Source organism: Ictidomys tridecemlineatus, chromosome 5, assembly GCF_052094955.1.
Source record: "Ictidomys tridecemlineatus isolate mIctTri1 chromosome 5, mIctTri1.hap1, whole genome shotgun sequence".
NCBI classification, from domain to species: Eukaryota; Metazoa; Chordata; class Mammalia; order Rodentia; family Sciuridae; genus Ictidomys; species Ictidomys tridecemlineatus.
Window position 1 is genome coordinate 123,837,515 of NC_135481.1, and position 15,329 is coordinate 123,852,843.

The following is a 15,329-nucleotide window of genomic DNA, read 5'->3' on the forward strand; positions in this document are numbered from 1 at the left end:
GGTTGTTGGCATCCACAGGGCCGGGACAGCCAGCCAACCCAGGAAGGGTCCCTGGGAGAGCATCTCCTATCAACGGTCAGCCACCCAGAGTCTCGCAGACCTCACCCCAATCCTCATGCTAAAATAGGTCCAGATGGATCAGAAACTTAGGACAAAACAAACCAACCCCAAAAGAGATCTCCTCACAACCTGGACAAAGAAAAGGCTGTTCTGGACACAACACCGACCCTAGAAGCTGTCAAATGAATGGACGGGTAAACAGAGATGCTTCGCCACCAAGAGAGAAGCCACGTGACAGGCACATGGGCAGAGGGGAGAAGGCACCTCCTCGTTGTGACTCATGATTAAAAAGAGCCACAATAGGGGCTGGGCTGGGGCTCAGCGGTAGAGCCCTCGCCTAGCACGGGTGAGGTCCTGGGTTCCATCCTCAGCACCACATAAAAATAAATAAACAAAATAAAGGTATTGTGTCCAACTACAACTAAAAAATAAATATTAAAAAAAAAAGAGCAACAATAGAGAAGGCAGAGGCAACCCAGGGAGGCCTGGGAGCAGGCAGGTACGGCTGCACTGGGTGCCCAGCCCATCTTCATAGCCAGGGGAAGGCTCCAACCAGCACCCTGGGCCCTTGTCAGGGGACCCTGGCACAGCAGGGCCATGTGCAGCTCAGCCACCCGTGGCACAGCTCAAGACCACAGCACCCTCTGGCATTCAACTGGTCCTGACCCCACAGGAAGATGCTGCTGTGGCTGCTGTTCCCCTCCCCTCCACCATACCCCAGGGTCGGAGCGCAGCAGGCCCACACCTCTCCCCTGTGGCTGCACAGCTGCAGAGGGTGTGGACAGGCTGGGGCTGGCCCACATGGACTCATCCAGGCCAGGGAGCCCACTGCTTTCTCCAGATGGCACAGACCCTGATGCCGCTGGTGCCTGATCAGCCCAGGGCCTGAGGCAAGGGGAGCTAGGACAGTCTCCCCCCACTAGGAGGCAGCAAGTCGGCTTCCAGACACGGCAGGGCAATGCAACTCCTGGGCTCTCCTGTGGACCCGGCTGGTGCACTGCAGCCCAGAGGAGGGGACAGGTCAGTACCTCTTCCCTATGCTGGTCCCAGGGTCAGCCCTGTTCCTGCTGGCTGCAGTTCTCCTCCGTGACAGCTTCTTGGAGCTGGCCCTCTCTGCAGGCCGCGCGTCTTCGCTCTGTGGGCTGCGCCCACCCTTGCTGTTGAGGTCACGGAGCACGCTATAGTTGATCTTGCTGGAGATCTTCTTCTGCTCCAGCATCTTTTCAATGGCTTCCCCCGCTGTGCTGGCCTGGATGGGTTCCCGACGTTTGCAAGACTTCTTGGGCTTGGTTGAAACACAAAAGTAATTCCCCTTGTGAGCTGCTGTCCTGCAACCTACGATCACATCCTGTGACACTGGGGCTCCTTGGGGCACATAGCCTGCACTGGGCAAGCCCTACCGGCTGGCTCAAGACACCATGGTGATGCTGAGCCTATACAACCTCCCACCACACTGACCTCCCGAGTGTGGTCACCCCTGGTGGAGAAAAAAGGCAAGTGCTCAGCAGAACGTGGGCATGCTGCTGGTGGGGGGGTTGTTGGGCCCTCAACGTCCCAACTCAAGTTTCAGGGGTCCTCCTGAAAGGCAGGTTCCACACCTGTCCTCTCCACCTCCTCTGGGTTCCGAGTTCAGTCTGGCCAGCAAGAGTCCAGACTCCCATCCTTCCTCTTGCTCAGACACTCAAGAGGCTGAACCCCTTCCAAAATCATCAAGTGGAGGACGAGCTGCTGCCCAAGCCCTGGAGTAAGAGCTGAGCCACACAGCCACAGAGGCCAGCCACTCAGGGGGCCGTCAATCAGACCTCCTCAGGGCATAAAGAAAATGAATGTCCTCAATGAGAAGCAGCCACAAGGGACCTCGCCCCAAAGCCGAGTGGCACGTCCATCCACAGTGGAGCCAAAGACCAGCGGGGAAGTGGGTCTGGAGCACTCCACTGCCACTGCCTGCCCTGGCCTTGGCCCTGTGCCAGGGAAGGCTGTGCTCCAGAGTTGTCTTTTCCTGTCAAAGGTCTCCGGCTCCCTGGCCCACTCGGGGTGCCTACCTTGTGCTCCTTGTAGATGCCGAGCTCCTTCTCCTTGGCTATTCTTGCTTCTTTCTCTATAAACAGTCAAGCAGAATGGCTGGCATCAGTGAGGCCAAGCCTCTGAAGCCCCCAGGCCCAAGCAGGCGGGCAGGAGGGCAGGTGGGCGCTTACCCCTCTGCTCCCGCAGGTACTCGGCATTCTCCCGCATCCACAGTTCAGCCTTCACTCGGGCCTCCGATTCATTCAGGATGTACTGCACAGAGCAGTGAAGGTGCTCAGCTGGGGACCCCGCACTATAAGAGGTCCCTAAGATCTCCTACATGGAACACACTTCCCTTCGCATGTTTGAATCATCAAAGGGAGGGAACACACGACGGGCCGCTACTCAGCATGGAAGCTGTCTATCGTTCCTCTGCCCTTTCTGAAGCCACAAACTGAGCCATGGAGCAGTGTCCAGGTGTCCTAGACTCTAGGGCAGTCTGTAGCCCTGCTGACTCCAGAGTGCAGGCCATAGGTCCCAGGAAGGGAGATAAGGGTGTATAATTCCAACACAGGAACAAATGGACAGGCTCAGGCATCACATGGCAATAAAATCAGAGAGAAATATGGGAGAATGGATACCAATGAGACAAACCAGAGTCGGTGCACACACCTGGACCCGGGGTTTGGGATCGGAGGTGTACGATGTGCATGCCTCTATGGACCTCCTCCTGGACTAAGGCCACCCCAATAGGGTGAGTGGGTGGTGGCAGAGAACAGAGGCAGAGCTCAGGGCCCTGGCTTCAGAGGGAGGGCTTGTGGCAACTGAAGCTGGAACAGCCTGGGAGGAGGAGTCTGGGGACTGGACCGTGGGTGTGGGCACTACCCAAGACCATCCTTCCACCAGGGAGTGTATAAGGATGCCCAGGGAAACCACCAGGCCCAAAGATCCCAAAATGCAGGCCGCCTGTGCTGGAGCCTGGAGACCACCCCCCCTCAGCCTCCCACAGAGCCCAACCAACTCCTGTAGCCCAGGGCAGTGGTGGCTCACTCTGTCGATCTCCAGATCATCGATGCCGCTGAGGTCCAGCTCCCCGTCCCCCGAGGTGTCTTCTAGAGGGAAGGGCCACATCAGTTTTGCTCAGGGTGGCCCTGCTAGAGGAGCACAGACACCGCAGGACTGGTTTGGGACTCAGGCCTGGGTGGAGGAGCTTCTGGGAGCCCCACCTTCTCCATCCTGCAGGCCACAGGCCTGTCTTTAAGTGCTATGGGGACAGTGCTCATATCAGAGTGCTAACTGAGAAAGCAGGACACCAAACCCAAGCTGCAAAGAAGACCCACACGCCCGAACCTGGTGAGAGGGAGGAGTTCTTCCGACGGGGATACCGGCTCTCTGGCCCACCGCCAGGACCAGGCGAGACGCTGCTGGGGAAGGCTGGGTGGGAGTGTGGCCAGAAGGTGGGGCTGGGCATGCTGGTGCCCCTCAGCTGGGTCACAGGACTGAGGGCAGACACGTTATATGAGTCCAGAAGTCCAGGCCTCTTGCCCCAGCATGGTCAAAGGCAGGCTGCACCGCCTGGCAGGCCCTTGCTCAGTATCCCCACAGGAGGCTGTCAACTCTGGCCACAGGCCAGCCGTCTGGGTGCTCTCAGTGCTCAGGCCAGCCCTTGAGGCCTCTGTTCTGGTCTGCTCTCCCTCTCTCTTGCTTTTTCTGTCACACAGCAGTCTCTTCCTACTCCAGATCACTGGGCCCCTGCTGCCTCAGAGCCTTTGTATATGCCCTCTGCCTGGTGCTGTGACCTGCCTAGGCACCCTCACGTGTCATCCTTGCTACAGGATCATGTGTCATCCCTGCCTGAGGTCATGCCATCCACACCTCATGACAGAGCATTTTTCCTGAAGAGAAGGCAGGGTTTGAGGGCAACATGCTGCCTGGGTAGCCTGTCCTGCAGAAATGGGGCTACTAGCACCCCAGTCCCATCTCACACCCAACCTGGGAGATGGAAGGGGAAGGAGCCACAGGGACCAGGAGCCCTGGGCAGAGGGCACCTGTCCTGCTCAGGTACCTCATCACTGTCTTGCTCAAACTCATCAGGCAATGCTCCCAACATTGAAGCCCACCCCCCAGGCCAAGCTTTCCCACCACCATGGAAACAAGAAAGGAGGGGTGAGCAACTGGTCCCTGCCAAGGCTCCTTTCTGTCACACAGCAGCCACTCAAGCCCAGGGCCCCGGGCAGCAAGCTAGCCAAGGCCGTGGGGCAGGGGAGGCTATGGAAGACAGTGACAGGACCTGCTACACTGTGGGTGACGCATACACCCAGTTCTTCTCCACACAGCCCTGGGCATGGGCCGTAGTGTGCCCTCGGCCCACCCTTCTAGAATGCTGCTTCTCCTAGAGACCACAGTGGCTTCCCATTCGCTCCATGGAAGGGGTCAGGTAGACTGGGAACACCACCTGCCCTTCCCAGGGCACTCACCAGGGTCCCGGCTCGGGGCAGAGATACACTCGCGTATGGAGTCTGAGATGCCCAGGCTAGCCGCTGTGGGCAGGGGGCCAAGCAGGGACTCCAAGGCCAGGGCTCTGCTGCCCTCTTCAGGGCTTTCTGCTGCCTCTGAGCTGCCACTTCCGCCACCCAGGAGCTCCCTGTAGAAGTCCTTGTTCATGTGGCTAGCTGCCGCCTCTAGCTCCTCATCTTCGATGTCCTCCTCACCAAAAAGGCTGGATGTAGTGTCCTCAGCAGAGCCTAGGGACACAATTCACATGCAACCTGTCAGCCAGGCAAAAGCCAGAGACCCAATTCTGTGACACCTTTGTCAAGCTGCAGAACAACTGAGAAAACAAACACTTTCACAAAAACATGCCCTTTTCTGCAACAGAGGAAGAAGGGTCCCACCAACAATAGTGCTGGGGATGCCCAAGTGTCCGCACCTCATGCAAAAAAGCTCACTGGAAACGGGCTGCAGGCCCAAGTTTAAGTGCTTCAGAAAAACAACAAAATGTTTGTAACCATGGGTCAGGAAAAAATATCTTAGATGTGGGCCGGAAAAGCAGAATCCACAGAATGCCAATCAAATGGATCTTGGAAGTGTTAAGATCACCTGCCCTCGGAAGACACCACCAGGCAAGACAACCTCAGGTTTCCCCACAGAGCCGCTGCACAGACACGGGCAGCTGGTCCAGGCACTGAGTCCAAACTCCACGGGAAGCACGGCCCAAGGGGGAAGCAGGCACAGGAGCCAGATGGGCACTTCAGCAGGCAGGACATCGGGGTCAGGGTGACATCGCCAGGACACGCTCGTTGAACCACAGGGAGCCACCACAGCACCGACACACCCATCAGCACAACTGGACGCTGATGAGATGGGACGCAAGTGTCAGGGGACAGAGCCCCTGGAACTCACACACATCGCTGGTGGGCAAGCCACAGTGCACCACTGGGGACAGCATGGCCACTTCCTAGAGACTCAAAGCCTTACCCAGAAACAGCCCCTGCGCCCCTCGCCCACGATAGAAGACAGCAGCACCCTTGCCGACTGCACAGGGCTCATGGTGGTTTGCTCATAGTGGGTGTTTTTTTTCTCTTAGTGCTGGTGATAGAACCCGGGGTACTTTACCACTGAGCTAACCCTTTCCATTTTATTTTGAGACAGGGCCTTGCTAAGTTATCCAGGCTGGCCTCCAACTTGCCATCCTCCCGCCTCAGCCTCCCAAGTCACTGGGATTCTGGGCGTGTGCCACTGCACCCAGTCAAAGAGCTTTATTTGTAATGGTCTAAAACAGAAAATAACCCAAATGTCCTTCAACAGACAAATGAATGAACAACATCAAGTATATTCACAGCCTATTACAGCACAACAAAAAAGAATAAATTATCAGTGGATTATTCAAAATAATTACACTAAAGGGAAAAAGCCAGAGAGATAAAAAGAGCAGGCATTGTGAACATAAAAGACTTTTGCATAAGTCTAGAAAACCAACTGAACGGGTGACTGAGAACAGTCAGTGGTGGCCTGCAGAGGAAGGTGAGGTCACGTAGCAAAGGCTGAAGAACACTTCTGCACTGACAGGTCTGACTCACCCTGTGCTGCAGCTTCACAGCTGTGTGCAGGTGTCAAAGCTCAAAGGCCAAAGGGCAAGCCTTACGTGTGCAGACTGATGTGTGCCAATTGCACCTCCTCCTGCACGAGACAGAGTCAGATGGTGCACAAGCTCTTAGAGCCACAGTTAGCACTGCACGTCACAGGAGGGCCCTACCTTCACAGGGTCCCTAGGGAAGAACTGGGTCTCCAGAGAGCAGGGAGACCACAGGGGAGACGAGCCTTCTAGACAGCCTGCTGCACACAGCTCTGTCCTGACCTTTAAGTCTCCCTTCCCCAGTGGAGCTAGCCAGGACCCTGCAGAGGCCACCATATACCCCAAAGTACCTCCAGAGAAGTCCCACCTCCCCACACTGCAGTAAACCCAGCCCCAACCCCTCTGCTCTCAGGCCCTTAGTGGCTCGGCGCCCAGCCGAAACCACAGTCCTACTGCAGTGTGCACGGCCTGAGCCAGGAAGCCCTGCTCTGGCCTGACCTGGCCAGTGCCTACTCTGGCCTCACTGGTCTCCTGCTGTGCCTCACAGGAAGCAAACAGCAAGGAGGGTTTTGTTATGGTTGAGGCAATGTGATCAGACACAGCCCAAAAGACAGAGGACAGGAGACACTACCTAGAGAACAGCAGGAACAGAACCCAGACCAAGTTCAGAGAGTGCCATGTGAAAAGAATTATCAACAATCAAATGGGCTTCCTTCCGCTACCAGGAGAAACCAGGCTTTTCAGGTTGGAGCAAACAGCCACACCAGGTCTTCATGGTGTAAGAAAAGTCCCCAGGTGGGCAAAGGGTCAGGGAAAAATATCTTAGATGTGGGCCGGAAAAGCAGAATCTACAGAATGCCGATGAAATGGATCTTGGAAGCATTAAGATCACCTGACAAGCAGGATGAAACGACCATCGCCCCCAGGGCTGGCCTCCAACCTGGGCAAGGCCAGGTGTCACGGGCAGAAGACAAACCTTCGAGTCACAGCAGCAGCAGCAGGCAGTGGCCACCTTTGTGTGTGAGAGAGGCCACTGAGCAGATGACAGTGAGGCCCAGAGGCCCAGGCAACTCGAGCTATGGGCACTGTTTGCATGTGCATGGAGAGCAAAAGCATGACAGGTCCAGCCAGCCTGCCAGCCACAATGTGGGGTGCCTGCTTCCCACGTGACTAGGGCTATCACGTGTCCTAGGATGCTCCACCAAGGGCAAACATATCAGCACCACGCCCTGGTTAAGATACCAGGAAAGCAGATGTTACACCAAAGCCACAAGACACCCACCCCAGAGCCTCCAAAGCTTCCTCACATATGGAAGAACCAACAACCCGAGACTGAGAAAATGAGACATTCTCCGATGACAGTGCTCAGAGGATCTGTCTGCAGCCACAGATGCCACAGGCAGGCAGGTGACAGGGAGGGCACAGCAAGGGCGCTGGAAAGAAGGAAGAGGGTAATGGCAGCAGCTACCAACACAGCAAACAGGCAGCAAAACCAGGAAGTACCGAAAAGGCTGGCTTCTGGGAATCAACGACCCAGCCAGGAAAGCACCCAGAAAACCAAAGTGTAAAGTAAGAAATGGTGAAAAAGGAAACCATGGAACAAACAAAATACTTAAAATATAACTTTGCTCAACTCTACAAGCAGATAAGGCAACTACTGCAGCCAAGTGGTGCCTCCCAGGGACCAGGAAAGGGAGGACATTCAAGAAGATGGTGCATCCATCAATCACAGAGGAATAGTTTCCACTGACCCGAGGACATCTGAACACAGACTGGCTGTGGATAAGAATGCTTCACCGAGGCGCATAGGTGGCCATTCCCTTAACATGAGCCACTATCTTGCTGAAAGCACAAAACCTGGTCCCTGGTGCTGGCGGTGGAGACATGCCTGTTCCTGCCACCAAGATTCAACAAGGTGCTGCCACGCCAGGCAACAGACCAGATCCAAGAAAGAAATTCAAGACATTAGAACCGGTAAAGGACAACAGAAGGGTTTCTGTGTGTGGGGACATAATTACTTAGAAAACCCAATGATAACTAGAAAACAACTAAAAGCAACTACAGAATTCCTACCATGTAGGAGAACAAAGCAAACGCCCAGAAATGGGCACTGTTTGCCAGCAGTGAGCACCCATGGAAATGAGAGGGAGGCCACTTAAGCAGCCAGTGAAGGCAGAGGTCTGGAGGAAGGGATGTCACAGGCTTCAGCACATGGAGCAGAGGGTCAGAGGGGAGGAAGTGCCTGTTCTCAGGAGAGGTCCTGAGGGAAAGACAGGGACAGTGGCTTACACAAGCTTACTGACAAAGCGGAACAGGGCTGGGAGGAGACAAGCTGGTCTCACAGCTCCCCCACAGCACAAGCCAGTGTCTGCACACACCAGGGACCTGTGGTCATGCCACCTTTCTCTCAGACCCCACACACCTGGCAAGGTAGTTGCTGGTGCCACATGTGGTTCTGGCTTCAATAAGCAGAGATCTCCAAGAGTACAGAGACCTGGCCTTGCTGGCATGGGTGGCACCACAAGCCCCAAACCCAAGGCATGGGAGGTGGCACAGGGACTAAGGTGCTGTATGTCCCACTATGGACCAGATGCTGCAAAGGGCAGCTGAGCACTCCTCCATCTCTGCCTGGCCTGGGAGACAGGTCCATCTAGCAACACAAACACCTCAGACAGGCCCTGGACACAGGGGACCAGGGGCAGGGCACAGCAGGAGAAGACAGGCACTGAGCAGCACCCATGCCACAGCCAGGCTTTAGCACTGCATGTGGAGCCAGAGTGGGCAGCAAGGAGGAGCAGGGAGAGGTGGCTGTGGGGCTGGGGCCACTCACTGCAGGGCTGTCTCTCTCTCACAGGCGCTGCCTAGCCAAGGGTGAGAACAGTGACCCTGAGGGGCCTGCAGGGGCAGCTGAGGCTCAGAAGCAGGAGGCTGGCCTGCAGGAACTAGGGGACAGAGAGGCTGCTGGGGGACGTGGCTGCTGATGGGTGTTCAGAAAGTAGCTGGCTCTCGGCACAACATGTCAGGACCAGGGGACCAGCAGCCTGGGATGGAAGAAGGACCATGTGGCCATGGAAGGAGAAGCAGGAGCAGTAGGGTCCAGGGTCAGAAGAGGAAGAGGTCTCTGGGGTGCTGGCCCAGAGTCCTCCAGGACAAGGAGAGAGGGTGAGACTCACCATCTTTTGATAGGTTGGCGAGGGCCCCCTTTGCCTTTGGTCGGCTATTTTCTAGTTCAATCTCAATGGCATCCTGGTAACTGGATATTTCACCTAAAGGAGTCAATTACAATTAAAAGCCAAAGGTAAACACAAATTACTTTTTCCAACAAAACTAAAACATGCACAGGAAGTCTGGTTGGTTACCTTCAACTTCCTCCAGTTTTTTTGACAGGACCTGTTCAAGCTGAAAGAGAAGAGTCAAATGCTGGTAAGCCTCACTGTCACCAGGCCATAGGAACAAGCCCCAGGGAGGGCAGGTAGAATCACATTACAACTGGCTCAGAAAGACAGAGCTCTCCTGAACAACTAAAAATGATGCCTCACCCACACCAGGGCCAAGTCTGTCTCTAGGCAGGTGCCCCCCCATACACTGCCCCAGGCTCAGCTGCCTGTGTCCACCTCCACTCCGACTCCTACCCTCTGGGCGCGGCCCTTGTGCAAGAGGAAGCCATGTGGGAAAAGGACAACACAATGAGGGTAAGCTGTAGGCGGGCAGCACTTAGGCTCTGGTGCACTCCAAGCGCTCCTGTGGAGGCCCTGTCACTGCCACGTTGTGGAGGCAGCCCCACAGAAGCACAGCTGAGGGGAAGGAGGCCCTGTACAGAGCAGTATGCCTCAAGAACTCCTGGTTCTCAAGGCCCAACAGAGTTAGCCTGCTCCAGGAGTAGACCAAGTTTAGCCTAGTCAGCTACACACACATCTGGAATCAACACTCAGATGTGACATGTCAGAGCTCAAATGCTCTCAGAAGACCAGGAGCTATGGGGAGGGCAGAAGGGCTGGTGCTACCTGCTTCATCCGTAGCTTTCTCTGTCCAGCTGTGTACGAGGGGGGGTCACATTCTTCCTCCAAGTCAATCTTCATAAACTCATCAATGGTCAGCTGACTAGTCGGGGTGTCTTCAAATTCCGTGAGCCTAAAATGGGGAAGTAAGATGGAGCCAATGCCCTGAAAACCTATTTGAAACTGATCTACAAGAAGAGGCCTCCACAGGCCCTGGTCACACCACCAGTAGCACAGGACCAGTCCCTTGCTACAGCTTCCGAGTCCTCACCAGGTCTCTGGGAGAAGGCCCACATGTCCTTGAGGCCTCCATACATACGCCCCAGGGCCTGGCCAGAAGACACAGGAACGCTGCACAAGGAGGGAAGCAGGTCAGAGTCTCCATCTGCCCAGTGTCTCAGGCAGGGATTCTGCACTTCTGTGACCAGCTAATGCTTAATTCTTATATGTTTTCTATCATCTTCAAAACGTTTAATTATTTTTTTAAAAAATTAGAAGTGGAATACTTAAAGCAAGGTGACTTCCCACCTGCTTCTGGAAATTGCTGTGGGGATTGTCTCATCTGAAGCCCACCTCAGCATCAGGTGTCTGAGACTGGTGACAAATTACATGCCTGCCAGCATCAAGGTCAGTCAAGGGAGCTGTGAGCAGCCCTCAATACTGCCATCGCAGAATGCCAGGCCCCAGCCCATGCCCACCTGCTGGATGTACCATTGGTTGAATAAAGGGGTAGCTTTTGACCCTGACTTCCCACAGGGAGACAGGCCTCACAGGCGCTCAGGCCAGGATGGGCCACACTGAGCAGGCAGCAGAGGCTACGAACAGCAGATCAGAGTAGATTTCAGCTGGCTGCCTGGCAACTGTGACTCAAAACACCTCCCCAAACCATGCTTCAGGTGAACTCAGCTTAGACACGGGGTGGAAGACAGGGCCCCGCTACAAACCAAGCTCCACCTTGACTAAACCTAGCAGATTCTGGGATCGAAGAGAGAGTGCCTCCACGGACAGGGAGATCCCAGAGGACAGTAGCAGCAACTCCAACAAGCAGCCTAGCTCCTGTGACCACCGACACCACAAGCTGAAGTGCCTCACCTCTTCCGCAGCGTGGACTCACACACTTTGACCACGCTGATGACTTCTTTGACAGTTCTCCGGAAATCATGCATTCTGGCTGCAACCAGAAGTGCTAAAAAAGAGTAAGAGGTGCTCAGAAAACTCAACCAGGATTGGGAGCTGAGAAAACAAAGTTCTTCTGCTGTAGCCTGGGGCAGGGACAGGACTCTAAGCTCGACCTCAGCCAGGTTGGAGACCCGCTCTCCTAGCCTGGCTCCTCCAGTTGAGCAGAGGGGGGCAGGGCAGGTTCCATCTTCCCTCGTGCTATGCAGGGAACTCCTAGGCAGTGAGAGTTCGTACCTCATTCTGAGTCATGGCTATATTCACATGCCACTTTTAAATATAAAAATTAAAATACAAATATTGAGAATGAGATGACTTCAAAGTGCCTTGTATGTGAAATGCTGGTTTCAGGAGCTGAGGATTCCCAGAGTGAGGCCCAAGCTAGGAGGAATAAGGTCAGATGCTAGCTGACCCACTAACCAAGGCTATGGTGAGCCAGGGTGGCCCATTGTCTGCAGTTCAAACATAGCCTCAGGCATTAGCCCCACACTAAATGAGTACAGAAGCTGGCCCCTGGCCTTCCAGAGAGTAGAAGACACTATAGGTGTTGGAGGAGGAACAGGGTTCTGGCAGCCAGGGGCTCCTCCTGGGCAGAAGACCCTGAGCCCAGGCCAGTCGGCCAGTCCTTATATAAGTACCAAGAGCAAAGCCTGGGGAATATCTGCAATAGCCTCAAGGCAACACAGGACAACTGTCCAGGGGCACCCTCAGCAGCAAGGACTCAGTGGCTTAGAAGAAGGCCACTCTGTTAACCTCACCAAAAACACCAACATCCACCTTGAATGGGAAACCCAGGATCAAGGCCAAGAGGCCCAGCAGTGCCTTTGGCTTCTGAGGTCCTGTCCCTTATCTCAGGAGGTGAAGAGGCCAATGGGGAAAAGAGCAGGCAGTGTGGGCTACACACAAGCCACCCTCCTCAAGGGCTGAGGACCCCGCGGCCAGGTCCAGACCAGGCACAGGAGGCAGCTCAGTGCAAGGTCCAGTCTGGAAACACCATCCCCAACCTGTGGACCTGGTGTACAAGGGTCAAGGCCAAAGTCTGGGGGTAGCTCCATCGGAAAACACTTGCCTCATAGGCTTGGTGCCTGGGTTCCCCATGCCAACCCCTGGCTCCACACACACACCAGAGTCAGGATAGAAAACATCACTAGTGTCTGCAGTCCAGCCAATGGGACTGTGACCACAAGGCCAGGCTTGGGGCTCCCACCATACCTGCTCCACAGAGGCCTGAAGGGCGCCGGCCTGTGTGCATCCAGTCCCTCTTCATCCTCTGCAAGAGCCTCAAAGCTGTCATGGACACCTCATGATTCTTCTCCCCAAACTCCAGCAGGTGGGCAAAGCGTGGGATGTAGAGGCAGGGGTCTGTGGCAGACACAACCCTCAGTATGCATGCACACACAGTCAGTGACAGACAGGACAAATAACTCGGATCAAGCAGCATCCCTGAACTGGAGTTGACCATTATCCATCTCTCTGTGCACTTGAGCCCCCAAGGCCCCACCCCTGAGACACAGCCGCTGTGGGAGCCACTGTGTTCACTGCACGAGAACACAGCTCCTGCCCTCCCACAGCCAGGCTGAGGGGAGCCTCTGAGCCACGCAGATGCAACAGTCTCTGGCGCTCAGAGGGGAGGTGGGAAAAGAGCAGGCAGTGTGGGTTCCACACAAGCCACCCTCCCAGTGCAGGAGCACTGGAGGGCAAGTGGGGCCTGGGGCCTCATCAGCCTCAGTGCTTGGCACTGTGCTGGGTGCTGGGAAGGAAGTGGAGCTCGCAACAGGTTTGTAGGAATAACCAGGTCATCTGATCTCGCTCCATCAGCACATATGAATGCACTGAAAGAACCACAAGTGGGCTGTTCAGGGAAACCTTGCTGAAGAGAGGCCACAAAGCAAAGCCTGAGGAAGAGGGGCTGGGAAAGTCACTGTGGCAGCAGGCAAGGACTGCAGTTGGCAGCAGAGGAGGGCAGGGCCATCATGGAGATGAATAGGCAGAGGAGGGAGACAGGAGCATGGGCAACACCCACCACCCTCCTCCCAGGCCTCCAGCTGACCTCCTCCTTGTAAAGCTGAGCTCTGGTCCCTGAAACCCGAGATCCTCTAAGGAGCTCCATCACCGGCCAACTGAAAGACCAGGAAAGAGAGGCAGGCATGGTGACACACCTGCAGTCCCAGCGACTCAGGAGGCTGAGGCAGAAGCAACACGAGCCCAGGAGTGGACCCAAACCACATCCTACACTGATGGCCTACAGCTGGACTATCCCAGGCTGCTGCCCCAGGATCCTAGTAGCCATCCCCAGGAGTCCAATTCAGGCAGCTGTGGATACCCATCCCCCTTTCTCAGGTGAGAAAAGGACAGAGGCCATGCAACCTGCCTGAGACCATGAGGCACCTACCACAACGGGGCTCGGGCCTGAGTCCACAGCTACTGCCCTTTTAAAAAACTTTTGGTGATATAGTTGCTAAAAGATATAATTCACAGAAAAATGAGAGGCCCTTTAAAATTAAGATTTGTATCTATTTTCAATAAAATAAGCCATCAGAACCGGAGATCAGAGATGTGCTATAAGATCTCATTCTGATGTGGGTGGGACTCAGATGTTAGTCCTTGAAATGTTGATTAAGAAATAGTGGTAAGAATTTCAAGACAAATGAGCCAGGTCACCAGGATAGGGCATGGGCCCTTTAACTAGGAAAGGAGGAAAACCAGGTAAAACAAAAACAAACCCATATGTAAATCACACGATGTCCATTAAATCCCTCATCAGCTCAGAGAGGAAGGCACCAAAATATTGCCAAAAGATAAAGGACAGAAGCTGGGCTGAGGCCCCGATGAGAGCCGTGATGCAGCCAGCTAAGTGGGTAACAGGCAGAAGGGTGTTGAAAGGGACAGAGGTGAGCACTGTGTGACAAATAAGACAGCCACACATCCCTATGCACAGGGACAGAGAAGAGTACCATGAGCAAGAAGTACTGGAAACAGACTTCAAAAGCCACCCCAACCATGGGCGCCTGTAACAGCCCTTTCAAACGTGAGACTGCCAAGGAACCAAGGCTAATGGGGAAGCAGACACACCCTCTGGGACTCCACTCCACAACCAGGTTGAAGTCCCACACCCTCTAGAGTAGTCCTTTCCCCAAAGTCTGGAGCAGTTACACAAATGGCTGTGTGTTAAAGAAGGAAGAAACCAACATTTAATACAGTTTAGACATAGGAGACCTCAGAGCAGAGGCCTCTGACCACACTGCCACAAAACTGAGGACAAGCAGGCTCCCCTCCTCACCACGGCCAAGTGACCCTCCAGGCACCTGATAGACCTAGGGACTTTCAAGACTGAGGAAGAAACAGTAAAGAAAGAAAGCCAAGCAGTTAAACAATAAGAAGTCAAAAATTAACAAAATAAATCCTTAAAGCTAGGCAAAAAAGGGCTGGGTGTGGTAGCACAGGCCTGTAATTCCAGGTACTACAGAGGCTGAGGCAGGAGGATCACAAGTTTGAGGCCAGCCTGGACAACACAGTGAGACCCTGTCTCAAAAAATAAAAAGGGGTGGCTGTGAATATAACTCTGTGGTAGAGCACCCCTGGGTTCAATCACCAGACCAGAAAAAAAGAGAGTAAACAAAAAAGAGTAAGAAAAAAACTAATAAAGAAAACTAAGTAATAAATAAATAAAACCAGTAAAGACAGATCCATAGACTAATGGAACAAAACAAGAGAGTCCAGAAATAAACCCTTGCATTTACAGCCAAGAGAACTTCAACAAGGTGCTGAGAAGACGAGTGAGGGAAGGATAACCTCTTCAAACATGGTGCAGGGAAAATTAGATTTTCATATGCAGAACAGTGAAGACAGACCCTTATCTTACAATATGTGCAAAAATTAACTCAAAACAGATTAGAAGGACTGGGATGCAGCTCAGTACAGTGCTTGCCTAGTTTACCCAAGGCCCTGGGTTCAACCCAACACTGCAAAATCAAAAGAAAAAATGAAAACAAAACAGGTTAACATCTAAGCAAAAG

At 54.2% G+C, this 15,329-nt stretch overlaps 1 protein-coding gene across 4 annotated transcripts in view; it reads right to left on the reverse strand.

Moving 5' to 3' along the window:
- The window catches only part of Brf1 (BRF1 general transcription factor IIIB subunit), a 63,741-nt gene that overhangs the window by 5,638 nt on the left and 42,774 nt on the right, over nt 1-15,329 (reverse strand). For 2 of the 4 annotated variants that reach the window (XM_078051058.1, XM_005334630.4), the window contains exons 6-15: nt 12,526-12,675; nt 11,230-11,323; nt 10,144-10,270; nt 9,499-9,538; nt 9,313-9,405; nt 4,542-4,808; nt 3,115-3,176; nt 2,256-2,337; nt 2,103-2,158; nt 1,089-1,345 (exon numbers count right to left, since the gene is read on the reverse strand). In XM_078051058.1, coding sequence (XP_077907184.1) covers nt 1,089-1,345; nt 2,103-2,158; nt 2,256-2,337; nt 3,115-3,176; nt 4,542-4,808; nt 9,313-9,405; nt 9,499-9,538; nt 10,144-10,270; nt 11,230-11,323; nt 12,526-12,675 — 1,228 coding nt within the window. The remainder of the gene's footprint in view (nt 1-1,088; nt 1,346-2,102; nt 2,159-2,255; nt 2,338-3,114; nt 3,177-4,541; nt 4,809-9,312; nt 9,406-9,498; nt 9,539-10,143; nt 10,271-11,229; nt 11,324-12,525; nt 12,676-15,329) is intronic. The other 2 variants (XM_021732750.2, XM_078051057.1) reach the window with 1 other exon arrangement.